Source organism: Rhodofomes roseus (genome assembly GCF_022264815.1).
Source record: "Rhodofomes roseus strain CIRM-BRFM 1785 chromosome Unknown C8Q71scaffold_5, whole genome shotgun sequence".
Classification (NCBI taxonomy): domain Eukaryota; kingdom Fungi; phylum Basidiomycota; class Agaricomycetes; order Polyporales; family Fomitopsidaceae; genus Rhodofomes; species Rhodofomes roseus.
The window spans coordinates 246,533-260,095 of NW_025952961.1; the positions used below are offsets into that span (position 1 = coordinate 246,533).

The window sequence follows — 13,563 nt, forward strand, 5'->3', positions numbered from 1 at the left end:
GAAGCCACAGATGATCGAGTGGCGATCGCCATCGTAGGACATCGGGCCACGGCAGATCATACAAGCGAGCGCCGGAACCACACCCCGCACTCCTTGTCTGAGACATTTAAGCCGCCTGTCTTCCAGCACATCGTATCATCACCTGCACTTTCTCGCATCCGCACCATTCGCCATGACTTGGGTTCTTGGCTGGCCTCTCTACAAAGAAGATGCGCTCGAAATTGCGAAGAAGCACAACCTTGCTCCTAAATTGTCAGATGCTCGACGTATTCAAGCAGCCGTAATGTGGATCGCAGACCAGGTCGGCATCATGCGCGCGTTCGCCTGCTGGGTACACGACAGGCCCGAGTCCGTCATTGTTGCGTATGTCGACTATGGTGACAACCGTTACCCACCAACAAAACTCGCTCGCTCGGAACTGCTCACGCAGAAGCAGTTCCGCTGTCTGAAGCAAGCCATGCCACTCAAGAATTTTGGGTGGTATCAGCATAATGATCCTTCCTCGACTCTTTACGGTGAGATTAGATTGTATGCTAGCCTCTCTAACGCCACTCACTGTGGCTACTTGTCAGAGATCACCACCTACGAATACGACGAGGAGGAGGAGGAGGAGGAGGATAGTGAGGAAGACAGTGACACTAGTGATGACGAGAGCAGCGATGAAGATTCTGGTGATGAACAATCCATGGACGCCGCCAACGACTCGGATGGCGGAGATGCCACTGAAAGCGACAACGAGACAGTCACTGATGGCAGTGTGTCTTTTGCGGGCGCTCCAATCACGGACGCTGCTGAGTCGCTGCCGCGCGACTTTGGTGAGTGTTCGACTCATGCCATGTTGTCTCTGTCGCTCATACCTCTGAGCCTGTAGATGAAGCTTGCCGTATTGTTGAAGCGCACCCATAAACCATCCTCTCAAGCTCTGTTCCTTTCATCCTATCGTGTGCGCTGTCGTGTTGTCGGATTATTCTATCCCATATCCGCTATATTGTAGTCATCGAGCTGTTGGAAGTCTCACTTACGTCAACGCTAGGATCGTGTCATGACGCGGAACTCCTGCCTCACTGTGGAATTCTTTTAACGGAGACTGTCCTTTTGTACGGACTGGAGCCGCTGTAAGGAATCACTTGTCATGAATCCTCTGTACTTCGGGTACGAACCACACCGTACACGAGGTTGTAGTCACTCGCGACACGTATCATGTCCCTCCCAATGTCAAGATTCCCGTTCATTTGCTAAGGGGTACGTACGGACGTCTAATTCTTCGAAAGAGCACAACAGCGGTTAAACAATGATATGTTTATATCTCGGAGAGTACCCTACTTACAGCTCGTCACGGACCCACGGTGAAGCTGAAGAGATCATATCGCGGTCACGTGGTAAATCACTCGGCGTCAGCCTGGCGGCGGAGGCACGCAACCATGTCCCCGCACACCTTCTCCGAAACATAAAGTCGCCTATACATCCCCAACATCATCATATTGTTTCTGACCGCTACTGTTTGCATACGCGCCATTCATCATGACCTGGGTCCTTGGCTGGCCTCTTTACAATGAGGACGCGCTCGAGATTGCCAAGAAGCACAACCTTGCCCCCAGGGCATCAGATGCTCGACGTATCAGTGCAGCCAAGACGTGGGTCGTAGAGCAAGTCGGTGTCATCCGCGCGCTCTCCTGTTGGGTCCAAGACATGCCGGAGCTCGTCTACGCCGTCTACGTCGACCATGGTGACAACCGCTACCCCCCAAGTAAACTCGTCCGCGAGCAACTGATCCTGCCAGGAAAGCAATATCGTCGCCTCAAGCAGGCGATGCCACTGAAGAACTTTGGGTGGTAACAATGATCCATCTGCTACTCTCTACGGTGGGTATTGGGTTGAACTCAAATCGTCTTCGACAGGACTCATGAGTGCGTGTCAGAGACTACCGTAGACGAATACGACTCGGAGGAGGACGAGGAGAACTCGAATGATGACGACGGTAGTGACGATGATAGCAATGACGGCAGCCACGGAGGTTCGGACGATGAAGAATGGACGACCGCCGCCAGTAACGCAGATGGAGAGGACGCCACTGAAAGCGACAGCGAGACGGTGACCGACGGTGTAGTCCCTGATGCGGGACCTGCAATTCCTGAGGCCACTGAGTCACTACCACGCGAATTCGGTGAGTATCTGCCCAATGATAGGTTGTTATTATTGCTGATACCTTTCTTCCTGTGGATGAAGGTTGCCGGATTGTCGAAACACGTCCGTAGGGTAGGACAACCATGCTGCGTCCTTTCCCCTTGCTTCTGACTCTGTCGCGCTGTCCAATTTCTCCAGCACATATTCGGTATCTCGACACTATCCCATTGAACATTCTTCAGATCCCCGTGTATGATACGCTAACATACATGTATATTGGTCCTGTATATATTGTCCCTGACATCTTGATGAGTACATTGCCGTGTGAGAGCCAACTGACGCGGATTCGTGCGCCGAGCAGGTACAGAGGTAAGTTAGGTACCTTGTAAGTAGGGCTTCAATTACCCTCTGCTCGTCGCGCTTACATAACTACTCGAACGCGAAAGTGTGGCCGCAGGGCGCGATATAAGCGTCCTTTCAAATACTTACACAACGTGGATTGGTTGAGGGAATCATGTCGCGATCACGTGAGTCGCGAGCCACAGCGGATCCGAGTACCGCAGCGCACGCCAATTATCGCGCACCATTCCTCCCCGCATCTACACCTCTCAATATGACTTGGGTTCTTGGCTGGCCTCTCTACGAAGAAGACGCGCTCGGAATTGCGAAGAAGCATAACCTTGCTCCTCAAGCGTCAGATGCTCGACGTATTCAAGCAGCCGAAATGTGGGTCGCAGACCAGGTCGGCATCATTCGCGCGCTCGGCTGCTGGGTACACGACAGGCTCGAGCTCGTTTATGCTGCGTATATCGACTATGGGGACAACCGTTACCCACCAACGAAACTCGCTCGCTCGGAACTGCTCACGCAGAAGCAGTTCCGCCGTCTGAAGCAAGCCATGCCACTCAAGAACTTTGGGTGGTATCAGCATAATGATCCTTCCTCGACTCTTTACGGTGAGATCAGATTGTATGCTAGCAGATTTGACGCCACTCATAGCTACTTGTCAGAAATTACCATTTACGAATACGACGACGTCGAGGGGGAGGAGGAGGATAGTGAGGAAGGCAGTGATACTAGTGATGACGAGAGCAGCGATGAAGATTCTGGTGATGAACAACCCATGGACGCCGCTGACGACTCGGATGGCGGAGATGCCACTGAAAGCAACAACGAGACGGTGACCGACGGTGTATAAGTAGTCCCTGATGTGGGGTCTGCAATTCCTGAGGACACCGAGTCACTACCACGCAACTTCGGTGAGTGTTTGCCCAATGATAGGTTGCTGTTATTGCTGAACCTTTCTTACACGTCCGTAGGATAGGACGAGCCTCCATGCTGCGTCCTGTCCGAGCGGGCCTTGCTTCTGACTCTGTCGCGCTGTGCAGGTTCTCCAGCACATATTCGGTATCTCGTCACCATGCCATTCATTGAACATTCTCCAGACCTTGTGTACACTAACAATGTCTGATTATGTTACTACATTGCTATTGACTCCGAATGTATTGCTGCCTGACAAGTCGATCGGTACACCGCCTCCTCCACCGCGGCACTGGCGCCGAAGCCACAGATGATCGAGTGGTGATCCCCATCGTACATCTGGCCACGGCAGATCATACAAGCGAGCGCCGGAACCCAGCGGAACGCGCCTGGAACGCGCCCTCCTTGTCCAAGACAATGTAAGTCGCCTATCCTGCGCCTGTCTTCCAGCACCATCGTATCATCCCTGCAGTTTCTCTACACCTTCACACCACTTATGACTTGGGTTCTTGGATGGCCTCTGTACCGCAAGGACTCGCTTGAGATTGCGAAGAAGCACAACCTCGTCAAAGACCCCAAAGCCGGAGATGACCGGCGCATCCAAACTGCCAGAATGTGGATCGCAGACCAAGTCGGCATCATCAACGCGTACTCTTGCTGGGTGGACGATAAGCCCGAGTTTGTCTATGCCGCGTACGTCGAGTTCGGGGACAAGCGTGAACCTCCGGCGAAAGTCCCTCGCGCCAACATGATCACGGACAAGCAGTACACCCGCCTCAAGCGCGCCATGCCGCTCAAGAACTTTGGATGGTACCAGCATAATGACCCGTCATGCGAGCTTTACAGTATGTTTGCTATATGCTCTTCAACGCCTTGGCATGGCTCATCTATATATCAGGGAGCCCCGTACCTGAATACGATAATGACGAGGATGACAGTGACGAGAATAGCAACGGTAGCGGTGGCGAGAGCAGCGACGAGGACAGCGACGGCAGCGGTGGCGAAAGCAGCGACGAAGACAGTGACGGCGGCGACAATGACGAGAGCAGCAATGCAGGCCCTGACGACGAAGAGCGGATGGATACGGCCAAGAAGTCTGCAGGAGATGATAGTGACAACGAGACTGTGACCGACGGTGTTGTCTCCGCTGTGGATTCTGGGGTCGCTGCCCAGCGAGTTCAGTAAGTCCTTCAACCGTCATATTTTGTCTTTGAGTACTGATGCTACTCTTTCCATAGATGAGGGCTGCCGAATCGACGAATCATTCACATGAGGCAGGATACGCCACGATGCATCCTGTCCGCTTAGTAGTCCTGACCCTGTCGCGCTGTCCAAGTTCTCAATCACGTCACCAGCATCTCGTCACCATCGAATATCCATATTCCCGTGCACGTCGACAATGTATGATACGTTAACACACATGTATATTGGTCCTGTATAAATTGTTCCTGACGTCTCGCTGAGTTCATCGCCCGTGTGAGAGCCAACTGACGCGGATTCGTGCGCCGAGCAGGTACAGAGATAAGTTGGGCACCTTGTCAGTAGGGCTCCAATAACCATCTGCTCGTCGCGCTTAACTATCCGAACACGAAAGTGTGGCCGCAGGGCGCGATACATATAAGCGTCCTTTCCATTACACAACGCGGATTATTGGATGAGGATGTCGCGATCACGTGAGTCGCGAGCCACAGCGGATCCGAGCACTGTACCGCGGCGCGCGCCAACTTGCAGTTATATACCGCATCACCGCGCACCATTCCTCCTCGCATCCACACCTCTCAACATGACTTGGGTTCTTGGCTGGCCTCTCTACGAAGAAGACGCGCTCGAAATTGCGAAGAAGCACAACCTTGCTCCTAAAACGTCAGATGCTCGACGTATTCAAGCAGCCGTAATGTGGGTCGCAAACCAGGTCGGCATCATTCGCGCGCTCGCCTGCTGGGTACACGACAGGCCCGAGTCCGTTTTTGTTGCGTATGTCGACTATGGTGACAACCGTTACCCACCAACGAAACTCGCTCGCTCGGAACTGCTCACGCAGAAGCAGTTCCGCTGTCTGAAGCAAGCCATGCCACTCAAGAATTTTGGGTGGTATCAGCATAATGATCCTTCCTCGACTCTTTACGGTGAGATTAGATTGTATGCTAGCCTCTCTAACGCCACTCACTGTAGCTACTTGTCAGAGATCACCACCCACGAATACGACGACGACGTCGAGGAGGAGGAGGAGGATAGTGAGGAAGACAGTGACACTAGTGATGACGAGAGCAGCGATGAAGATTCTGGCGATGAACAATCCATGGACGCCGCCAACGACTCGGATGGCGGAGATGCCACTGAAAGCGACAACGAGACGGTGACCGACGGTGTATAAGTACTAGTAGTCCCTGATGTGGGGTCTGCAATTCCTGAGGCCACCGAGTCACTATATACCACGCAACTTCGGTGAGTGTCTGTCAAGTGATAAGTTGTTTTTATTGCTGATACTTACGCTCGCAGGTGCGGCGCTGAACGCAATCTGCGTGGGTAGATACCTGGCGCTCAAGCAGGCACTCGATGACCGCGACGTGTTCACGCAGACGCGTGCACCCGCATTCTCGTTCTTGACTATCCCGCGCGGGGAGGGTACGCTGCAGTCCACTGAGGCGCTGGGCGAGCAGCCATTAGGCAGTTCAGCCTACAACGTGACGGGGGATGCGTATGCGAAATATTCGATCGACCCGGCGGAGGGCGGCCTTCAAGTTGTCGTGCGCCCGGACGGCACAGTGAGGTCCGTTGCCCCGTTGGCTGCGACTGGTTATGGCGAGCTTGAAGCCTACTTCGCCGAGAGAGTGCTGCCGGCGTCCGAGTCCGCGAATGACGGTCCGCGTGATCTAGCAGGCTCGCAGCTGACGGTAGGGGAGATTTCACTCGAAGGGTATGAGGAGAAGCGAGAGATTACCAAGACTGCCTTGCTGTAAACTAGCTGTTCATGTGTCGCTTCATGGCGTTCTCAAAAGCTATGGAACGACTCGCGGTGCTTTCCGGTAGGCACTCAGCAAGGCCTTCGACACTTGCCTGCCCGGGAGACTTGTGTAAGCGAGTATCGACTTCATTAGGAATGAGATAATGTGCGATATACATCAAGGTTGTGGGCTGAGCTCGAGCCACCGACGCACAGGAAGAGAACCTATGGAGACAAGCGGGTCACAGGCCGATGCGCGCCAGCGATAGCATGCGGCTTTCACTTCCTGAGACAAGTGACATATGCCCTGGAGTTCAGAACCTAGATCGCGTGCTGTGCATCCCAGAATTAAAGAAGCTCACTCGATAACTCGAATCCAAATGCATCTCATATACAAGGGAACACACCACACCACGTCAACCGATACTCAATGTCCGTTAAGCAGGCATGGAGTGTCGGTTCCTGAAGAGCACGTCCGCGTGTCCCGGGACGACGACATGCCAGCGCGACGAGTTCTCTGGCATCTCCTGCCCAGCCTTGAACTTGACGTCGTAGTGAAGCAAGATATACGCCATCATAACCTTCAGCTCGTTTACCGCGAAGAATCGGCCCGGGCTGGTACGACAAGGTCCCTCAGTCAACAACACACTACACCGAAAAGACGGAATACTGAGGCGCTGCGTACCAAGCGTATTTCCCATGCCCGAAGGCCACATATCCTGGTGAGGTGCTGACGAACTGATGCTTGATGTGCGCATCGTCCTCCGCGCGCATATTCGCGAAGCGGAACGGCTCGAACACTGCGGGATTCTCGTAGTTGCGCGCGTCATGATGTGTCGCCGTCGACGCGCCCGCGACGAGGGTCTCGGCGGGTATAACCGTCCCGTTGGAGAGTGTCGTGTCTTGCGACGTCTTCCGCATGATAGAGACTGCGAACAATCAGCATGACGGACTAGGAGATGGACGTGGACCCTCACTGTGGGTGATGCCGTTGAAGCGCTGTGACTCGCGCATGAAGCTGTCGAGCTTCCACATCTTGCTCATCGCAACCTTGGTCCAGCCGTGCTCCCTGATCACTTCCTCGACCTCCTCGCGCAAGGGCTCAGCAAGCACGGGGCTCTCTGCGAGGTGATATAGCGCTTGTGTCATACTCTGTAACGCGTAGGTCGTCAATAACCCACCTCAAGTTTACGGGTCAGATGACAGCGAGGAAGATGCGCACCTTGCTAGATGTGTGTATAGCAACAAAGTTCGTGATCATGAGGCTCTCGATAACAACTTGGGTAGGCTGGCCCTGTCGCTCAGCCTCTTCCATTGCCCACGCGATGTAATCGTTCTAGGATTCAGTAGCTCTCAGTCAGTGCGCAGTGTTCGGATGGCGAACGGCTTACTGGTTTGTCCGCCCATTTCCCGCCCATTTCTCTGAGCTTGTTGAGCCGATCTTCAATGATGGGCCGGATGTACATTGATGCCCTCTGAGTTGCTTTGCGTGCCCAGGGGATGAATGGGCCGATAATACCCTTCATTGATTTCGGGAACAGACTGAGTATGAAACGCGCATTTAACGCATCAAAGGTGAACCCGCGAACAAGGTTCAAATAATCTTCGTTCCGACCTATTCACATGCAGCGTAACGTTAGCTTTCCGTGTAACCCATTGCGTGGCCGCGTGGAAAGGTCGACTTACATAAGGGAAGACCGACAAAAACACGATTGCTGGAGCGAGAGGTGATGACCGACATAACCGTCATAGGGTCTATGCTAATCCACTCTGGTCGCAGATACTTGTCAGGGTCATAATGAACATGGGAAGAAAAACGTCGACCAACCATCACCCTGCATCTTGCACCCGATGGTGTCAGCAAATGCAGCCTGAACCTCGTCTACGACGTCATCGAAGACAACACCAAGGTTCTTCGTCAAAGGGCCGCGAATGGTAGTGATATGGATGGGCTGATCAGCGACACTCTCAAAGAAGGTGTACCGTAGTTGGGAAAGCTGTCCAATGTTCAGGATCAGTGATGCATCGAAGCAATAGGAACGAGGAGTTGATGGACGCACGTCTTGAGCCGCCTTGTGGGAGGTTGCATGCGACTCCGGGACCTTGGATAGCTCGTCATTCAAGTCGGCGCCACTCACGATGACGAGCCACTGGTCGAGCATGGCGACTTTGAAGACGTTATACTTCGAACATAACCCAAGGGTAAGCTCAGGCCTGGATTGTCGCACGACAACCAACCTTGGAATAGCCTTCTTCAAGGACTGCACGAGCATAGGTGCAATACCGGTAAGCACCTATGTATGACAGCACAGGGAAGGATGGCCCGACCGCCGGGATGGAGTAGAGGGCCAGTATCAGTGTTGTTTTCCAATTGACATGCTCACCGATGCTCACCGGATCGAACCTCCATTTCAGAAGGATCATCAATATGAAGATACCAATGATGGTACCCATGGTCTCCATCGTAATCGCGACGATGGACACGTATGAGTCGAGGGTGCAAGACGGCCTCGGATGCAGAACAGAGCGAACGTGAAATTTGGGCAGTGACAAGTAGAACGCGAGGTAACGTCTGTATAAGTAGTGACCAGATAGCGTCGACTACAGGCAGCTGACGGACGGTATTTACAAGATGTCGGTCTCGTCGAACGTAGTGGCACAAATGGCAATACGCGAACGATTTTCAGCTGGTATGAGTTCATATGAGTCTGACAATCGACCATTAGGGTACTGCGTTGGTAATGGAAAGCTACTCACAGTAGGCGCATCTCATTTTGAGGTAGTCGAGGGGGCGTCATTGTAGACACGTGTGGCGTAGGTTGTGTCGGAGGGCTGCTTCTACGTTAGCTAGCTCACCATACTCAGCGTGGAGAGGAGATGCTAGTCGTGACGCGTGATGCTTCACCGGTCTCGTTGGCCATTGACAACGCTAACCAACACATATCAATAGCCTCTGTGAATACGCTCAAGCTCAAGCGCTCAAGCCTGCGAGTGTGCGAACAGAGTTCATTCCTCCACTGCCGAACATGTCAGCATACCTTCGAATTGCTCCTTGTATCGATCCCCGCGCCGTCGCATGTTGAGCTATTGAGAGATCTTGCGGAATGTCTCGGCGGGTTCTGAGCTTGAGATTTTCGGGCTGCAGATACGATACTTAGCAGAAATACAACTCGATGTGTGACGCAGACAAACATCGAAAGACTGAAAAAGGCTGAACACTCACATCAGTCGTGGCAGTGGAGGTATACATGAGGTGCAGAAGAGCACGAACCGAGCAACCATACGAGAATGTAGTAAGTACAGATGGCTACACACCGGTACTTCCGGGTACGATCGTCGGGTGTAGATAGCGAGTATCGTGATGTTAGGAACACCTGGGACGAAAGCGAAGCATATTTGTCAGTGAAGTGCGGGGCAGTAGTAGGCCGAGCAAACGAGTGTTGCGGCTTCTACAAAGCAAGCTCGAGCTTGATCTTGATGCGGCGCTCCGTTAGCATGTGTCGGTACCTTTGAGGTTGAAGAGGGCACACTTACCATTGACACAGAGCGTTGAACCTCTGACAAGATCTCCGTGTGGAGTTCGCGCACATCTCTGACGATAGACATGCGGCACGACTCGCACTTTGTGTTCTCGCGTGAACCAGCCATGAGCAGCATCGACGAGAGCATGACTTCGCTGATGAGTCCGGCACAGGTCCAGGCATGCTACGTAGCAGGTCGCGGAGCACGACGCGGAGGTGTTCGACGTCGAGTATGACCGCGCCTTCGCGAGGAAGTCCGTCGTCATTAATGGGTCGCGGGTCGCAGATCTCGCAGAGAAGTACCGGAACTCGCGCCAGTCCTTCCTTGGTCCTTCTAGACCCGATCGTCCTGTACGAAGCGCTGGATGCATATGACGGCCTTGCACTTTTCGCGATACTGCATGAGCGCAAAGAGGATCGTGGCAGGAAGGCTGTCCACAGTCCAGCCCTGCTGGTGTGGTCGCAGTGAGGATTATCTGTTCGTGGAGGAGGCTGAGCTTGGCCGCCTCGAGGGCGAGGTTAGGCATCCGCATCTGGCATGCGGCGGCGTAGACCGTGAGCGGGTCCTTGCCTGCCATGATCTTCTTCGCAAATGACATGGCCACCTCGATCTCGTACTTGATTCAGAGCGATGCGCGCATTACTTCGCACGCAGTCGTAGGGGTATCTAGCACGGGGTCTTGGGTTGGGTATATAATCCGGGATACCCCTACGACTGTGCGAAGCAATATTTGCGATGTCGATTGGTTGAGGAATTGTCGCGATCACATGATTCGCGAGCGAGGCCGCGCAGTGGCACTCACTGAAGTCTCCGAGCTCGCACAAGATGTCCTAGGAACATCAATTGCAGTCCCTGATGCTACAAAGCCAAGAGATAATGTACAGTATCGTAGATGCCCCACTATACTTCTACCAGTCTATGTTTTGCTCTATAAACGTTCGCCCGGGTATCCCATCTAAGTAGCATGACACATGTTCACGACACGGTCCTCGCACACACGGTACGCGTCCACGAGTTCCGCATAAAGCGCGACGTTCGCCTCCTTCGGCTCCGCGACACACTTCATACGCTCGCCAACGATGTCTGCGGCGCGCATCTCCTCGAACGTGCCCTCGCCGCCGTTCTGTGCGCGCCACCACGCGTACCGTGCGAGCTGCGCACCGCCCTCCGCCGCGCCCTCCTTGCCCGCGACGAACACGCGCATGCCGAACACGTCCGCGGCGAGCTGCCGGATGACCGCATTCGCGGAGGACCCGCCGCTCAGCACGAGCCGCTGCAGCGGTGCGGCGTCCGGTGGGAGGATCGCAGTGATGCGCGAGCGAATGGAGAGGAACTGAGACTCGAGGATCGCACGCGGGTGCGCAGTCCGAGGCATCTCTGCGTCGGTGACTGAGCGCACGGAGGGAGGGTGGACGGAAGCGTTGGCGTGGAAGAAGAACGAGCCGTGCACGCTTGGAGGGATGATCTCGGGGAGAGGGAAGTAGAAGCCCATGTATCCGGCGTTGCCTGCTGGCGTCTGCTCGACGAGCGTGTTGAACTGTGACCAGTGCGCGTCGGCGTAGGCGTCCCGGACTTGCTCACGTGCGAGCGCGCCGTTCTTGTAGCAGAGCATCGCGATGTGCGCGTCGATTGTCGTAGGGTGGGAGAGGAGGTGTGAGGTTGTGAAGCACTTGGGTGCAGAATCGGAGGGAGGGATGGAGAGCAGGAGGGTCGTGGAGGTGCCAAGGGAAAGGATAGCATCTCCGGGCGTTGAGAGCGCGACGACGGTGGCGGGGTTATCGCCCGTGAAGGGTGCAATGCAACAGTCTGAGAGCGGTAAGTAAGAAATCAGCACTGCACCTACACTTCGCACCGGGAAGACGCTTACCAGGGTTGAAGCCCCATCGCTTGACCCACCAAGGGCTAATGGTGCCTAGTACGGTGCCTCCCGGAGCGGGCTCTGGGCCGATCTTTTGCCGCAGCTCTGGGCCCCCGCATGCTTCTAGGAGCGTATCGTCCCACTTGCAGGTGAGCACATTCATCAAGTTCATCCCGCTGGCATCTGACACTTCGATAGGGGCGATTGACCCCAAGAAGAGCGAAGGCATGAACGAGGACACCAAAGAGATCCGTGCTGTGGCCTGATACGCCTCTGGGTTCGTGCGCCGAAGCTACATTGTGGGCTCGTGGTCACATTCGGGGTGCCAGACACACGTCATGCGGCATACCTTAGCAATCTGGGTACCGGTGAACCGCTCATACGCGCGGCTACCTGTCAGATCAGCGAGCGCCTGAGCGCCCCCGACGGCTGCTTCGAGGTCGCGGCACTCGCGCGTTGTGGAAGAGTCTTGCCATATGGGCGCGTTGGGGAGCGAGAACGCGCCAGGAGACAACTGCTTGAGCGGTAATTCTGGGTCGAGCGATGCCAACATCCGCTCGGCGGCACCGGACCAATACACGGACCCGTGTTGCTGGAGAAGTTGTGTCAGTGTCTCGATGAAGAGTCGACGGGATGCCGCGCACCTGTCCGTCACCGGAGATGCCGAGGATGCGACCAAAATTGACGTTGGCAGCCTTCATACGCTCCATGAGGAGGTCGAAGGCTTCAAGCCACAAGCAGACAGGAGAGGTCACTTCGCCGGGCCCAGGACCGCGGATGGCGCCGTTGGTGGTTCCATAAGTTGGAAGATCGCGGTCGAAGTTGACAGATGATTCATGGACGACATCGCTGTCCTCCGTGATCAGGACGGCCTTGAGACCCTGAGTAGAGAGATCGAGGCCGAGGAAGAGGGGTGAAGTCTCCATCGTTAGGTAGGGAGGACCTCAGGGGGAGAGCGGGGTTATGTGGGGTGTGGGGGATGTTGCGGGGAATGGGGAAGAGAAAGTCGGGGGATCCTAACACCGGGTCCAGAGGGGCTTTATAGGATGGTGCGAGCGCGCCGAGGGAGGAGGCTAGCGAGTCGGAAGGCCGGCAGGGGATGGCGAGGGGCAGGTCGAGCCATGGGGATATTTCGTCGAGCGTTCTGGCCAGCAGGGGGCTGCAGGCGAGCGGGCTGCAGCGGCCCTGACCCGGCGAGTTGTCGGTTTCGCGTCGCGATATTCGACGGCTATGCTCCGGACCGACGACGCGTTCCAATCAAACGCGCTCACGTGATCTGGGGAACGCGTCACGGATCTTCCCTCCGCCTCTTCCCCGCACGGCCTCCACGTTACGGCACCGAAGACACGCCCAGATTAAATGCACGCTCGTCTTACGCTCGTCCTCGGATGGGAAGGACCTGCGTCACAGAAATCCAGATGTGGGGAGTCTCGACCGTCCAGTGAGTTGCTTGCTGCTTGGGGATAGTCTCCCGCAAGGCCGCTTATGACCAGCCATTCTGGAGACCGAGGCGCAGCAGGTGCTTCAGCCGCCTTCACCAACATTACAGGCGTGAGGACGACCTCCTTCTCGATGATCAAATTCAAGTCATATCACGCACCCTGTAGTCAAAACTCTATCACATCAATGCAGTCCTTACCTTGTTAGCCCACTGCGCGTCAACGGCAGAACCTCTTCGACGCGAGACAGACGGAACCAAATGTCTCGAGGGCCTCTGCGTATGGCAGACCTACCGCTAGACTGTTTCCAGCGAGTTGTGAGGACGCGCGGGTATGTCGTGACCAATCAGCTTCGTCGTTCACAGACTGCGCAATTGAACCGCGCACCTTCCCGCACGGAGCATGCGACATGGCAG

At 55.0% G+C, this 13,563-nt stretch overlaps 9 protein-coding genes across 9 annotated transcripts; 6 read left to right on the forward strand and 3 right to left on the reverse strand.

Annotated features, from left to right (window-relative positions):
* Positions 1-20: 20 nt before the first annotated feature.
* Positions 21-1,284, forward strand: C8Q71DRAFT_744136 (uncharacterized protein). Its single transcript, XM_047922919.1, has 3 exons — positions 21-515; positions 573-815; positions 872-1,284. Exons 1-3 carry the CDS (start codon positions 173-175, stop codon positions 904-906), a joined length of 621 nt encoding a protein of 206 aa, XP_047781410.1. The 5' UTR covers positions 21-172; the 3' UTR covers positions 907-1,284.
* Positions 1,285-1,521: 237 nt separating this feature from the next.
* Positions 1,522-2,255, forward strand: C8Q71DRAFT_721603 (uncharacterized protein; the record flags this gene model as incomplete). Its single annotated transcript, XM_047921466.1, has 3 exons — positions 1,522-1,832; positions 1,899-2,164; positions 2,227-2,255. The coding sequence occupies 3 exons, from the start codon at positions 1,522-1,524 to the stop codon at positions 2,253-2,255; spliced, it is 606 nt and encodes a 201-aa protein (XP_047781411.1).
* A 452-nt stretch (positions 2,256-2,707) lies between these two features.
* Positions 2,708-3,647, forward strand: C8Q71DRAFT_744144 (uncharacterized protein). Its single transcript, XM_047922920.1, has 3 exons — positions 2,708-3,080; positions 3,135-3,383; positions 3,444-3,647. The coding sequence occupies exons 1-2, from the start codon at positions 2,738-2,740 to the stop codon at positions 3,320-3,322; spliced, it is 531 nt and encodes a 176-aa protein (XP_047781412.1). The 5' UTR covers positions 2,708-2,737; the 3' UTR covers positions 3,323-3,383; positions 3,444-3,647.
* Positions 3,648-3,699: 52 nt separating this feature from the next.
* Positions 3,700-4,547, forward strand: C8Q71DRAFT_744148 (uncharacterized protein; the record flags this gene model as incomplete). The annotated part of the gene is made up of 3 exons (XM_047922921.1): positions 3,700-4,229; positions 4,283-4,373; positions 4,413-4,547. Coding segments are annotated over exons 1-3 (575 nt in total), but the record flags the coding sequence as incomplete, so codon positions are not given.
* A 590-nt stretch (positions 4,548-5,137) lies between these two features.
* C8Q71DRAFT_744149 (uncharacterized protein) lies at positions 5,138-5,758 on the forward strand (the record flags this gene model as incomplete). Its single annotated transcript, XM_047922922.1, has 1 exon — positions 5,138-5,758. The coding sequence occupies exon 1, from the start codon at positions 5,168-5,170 to the stop codon at positions 5,756-5,758; it is 591 nt and encodes a 196-aa protein (XP_047781414.1). The 5' UTR covers positions 5,138-5,167.
* Positions 5,696-6,402, forward strand: C8Q71DRAFT_744151 (uncharacterized protein). The gene is made up of 2 exons (XM_047922923.1): positions 5,696-5,829; positions 5,884-6,402. The coding sequence occupies exons 1-2, from the start codon at positions 5,775-5,777 to the stop codon at positions 6,342-6,344; spliced, it is 516 nt and encodes a 171-aa protein (XP_047781415.1). The 5' UTR covers positions 5,696-5,774; the 3' UTR covers positions 6,345-6,402.
* A 64-nt stretch (positions 6,403-6,466) lies between these two features.
* On the reverse strand, positions 6,467-9,163 carry C8Q71DRAFT_462018 (cytochrome P450). Its single transcript, XM_047918689.1, has 10 exons — positions 9,086-9,163; positions 8,567-9,015; positions 8,389-8,511; positions 8,157-8,325; positions 8,015-8,098; positions 7,720-7,943; positions 7,551-7,664; positions 7,306-7,480; positions 7,014-7,257; positions 6,467-6,943 (listed from the first exon to the last, which is right to left on the reverse strand). Exons 2-10 carry the CDS (start codon positions 8,789-8,791, stop codon positions 6,766-6,768), a joined length of 1,536 nt encoding a protein of 511 aa, XP_047781416.1. The 5' UTR covers positions 8,792-9,015; positions 9,086-9,163; the 3' UTR covers positions 6,467-6,765.
* A 461-nt stretch (positions 9,164-9,624) lies between these two features.
* C8Q71DRAFT_462024 (uncharacterized protein) lies at positions 9,625-10,602 on the reverse strand. Its single transcript, XM_047918690.1, has 2 exons — positions 9,863-10,602; positions 9,625-9,801 (listed from the first exon to the last, which is right to left on the reverse strand). The coding sequence occupies exons 1-2, from the start codon at positions 10,446-10,448 to the stop codon at positions 9,728-9,730; spliced, it is 660 nt and encodes a 219-aa protein (XP_047781417.1). The 5' UTR covers positions 10,449-10,602; the 3' UTR covers positions 9,625-9,727.
* Positions 10,603-10,621: 19 nt separating this feature from the next.
* C8Q71DRAFT_744170 (D-xylulose kinase) lies at positions 10,622-13,015 on the reverse strand. Its single transcript, XM_047922924.1, has 4 exons — positions 12,353-13,015; positions 12,058-12,300; positions 11,718-12,000; positions 10,622-11,656 (listed from the first exon to the last, which is right to left on the reverse strand). Exons 1-4 carry the CDS (start codon positions 12,632-12,634, stop codon positions 10,806-10,808), a joined length of 1,659 nt encoding a protein of 552 aa, XP_047781418.1. The 5' UTR covers positions 12,635-13,015; the 3' UTR covers positions 10,622-10,805.
* Between the last annotated feature and the right edge of the window lie 548 nt (positions 13,016-13,563).

Excerpts from the sequence above, each read along its gene's own strand:
- C8Q71DRAFT_744136 (XM_047922919.1), top strand. The coding sequence starts at position 173 with ATGACTTGGGTTCTTGGCTGGCCTCTCTACAAAGAAGATGCGCTCGAA. Across the intron at positions 516-572 it reads TCCTTCCTCGACTCTTTACG|AGATCACCACCTACGAATAC; the intron begins GTGAGATTAGAT and ends GCTACTTGTCAG. Across the intron at positions 816-871 it reads GTCGCTGCCGCGCGACTTTG|ATGAAGCTTGCCGTATTGTT; the intron begins GTGAGTGTTCGA and ends CTGAGCCTGTAG.
- C8Q71DRAFT_744144 (XM_047922920.1), top strand. The coding sequence starts at position 2,738 with ATGACTTGGGTTCTTGGCTGGCCTCTCTACGAAGAAGACGCGCTCGGA. Across the intron at positions 3,081-3,134 it reads TCCTTCCTCGACTCTTTACG|AAATTACCATTTACGAATAC; the intron begins GTGAGATCAGAT and ends GCTACTTGTCAG.
- C8Q71DRAFT_744151 (XM_047922923.1), top strand. The coding sequence starts at position 5,775 with ATGTGGGGTCTGCAATTCCTGAGGCCACCGAGTCACTATATACCACGC. Across the intron at positions 5,830-5,883 it reads CTATATACCACGCAACTTCG|GTGCGGCGCTGAACGCAATC; the intron begins GTGAGTGTCTGT and ends TTACGCTCGCAG.
- C8Q71DRAFT_462018 (XM_047918689.1), bottom strand. The coding sequence starts at position 8,791 with ATGGAGACCATGGGTACCATCATTGGTATCTTCATATTGATGATCCTT. Across the intron at positions 8,326-8,388 it reads CCCACAAGGCGGCTCAAGAC|CTTTCCCAACTACGGTACAC; the intron begins GTGCGTCCATCA and ends AACATTGGACAG. Across the intron at positions 8,099-8,156 it reads GTGCAAGATGCAGGGTGATG|AGTGGATTAGCATAGACCCT; the intron begins GTTGGTCGACGT and ends ATCTGCGACCAG.
- C8Q71DRAFT_462024 (XM_047918690.1), bottom strand. The coding sequence starts at position 10,448 with ATGTCATTTGCGAAGAAGATCATGGCAGGCAAGGACCCGCTCACGGTC. Across the intron at positions 9,802-9,862 it reads TTCAACGCTCTGTGTCAATG|ATCAAGCTCGAGCTTGCTTT; the intron begins GTAAGTGTGCCC and ends CGCCGCATCAAG.
- C8Q71DRAFT_744170 (XM_047922924.1), bottom strand. The coding sequence starts at position 12,634 with ATGGAGACTTCACCCCTCTTCCTCGGCCTCGATCTCTCTACTCAGGGT. Across the intron at positions 12,301-12,352 it reads GCATCTCCGGTGACGGACAG|CAACACGGGTCCGTGTATTG; the intron begins GTGCGCGGCATC and ends CAACTTCTCCAG. Across the intron at positions 12,001-12,057 it reads CCGGTACCCAGATTGCTAAG|CTTCGGCGCACGAACCCAGA; the intron begins GTATGCCGCATG and ends CCCACAATGTAG.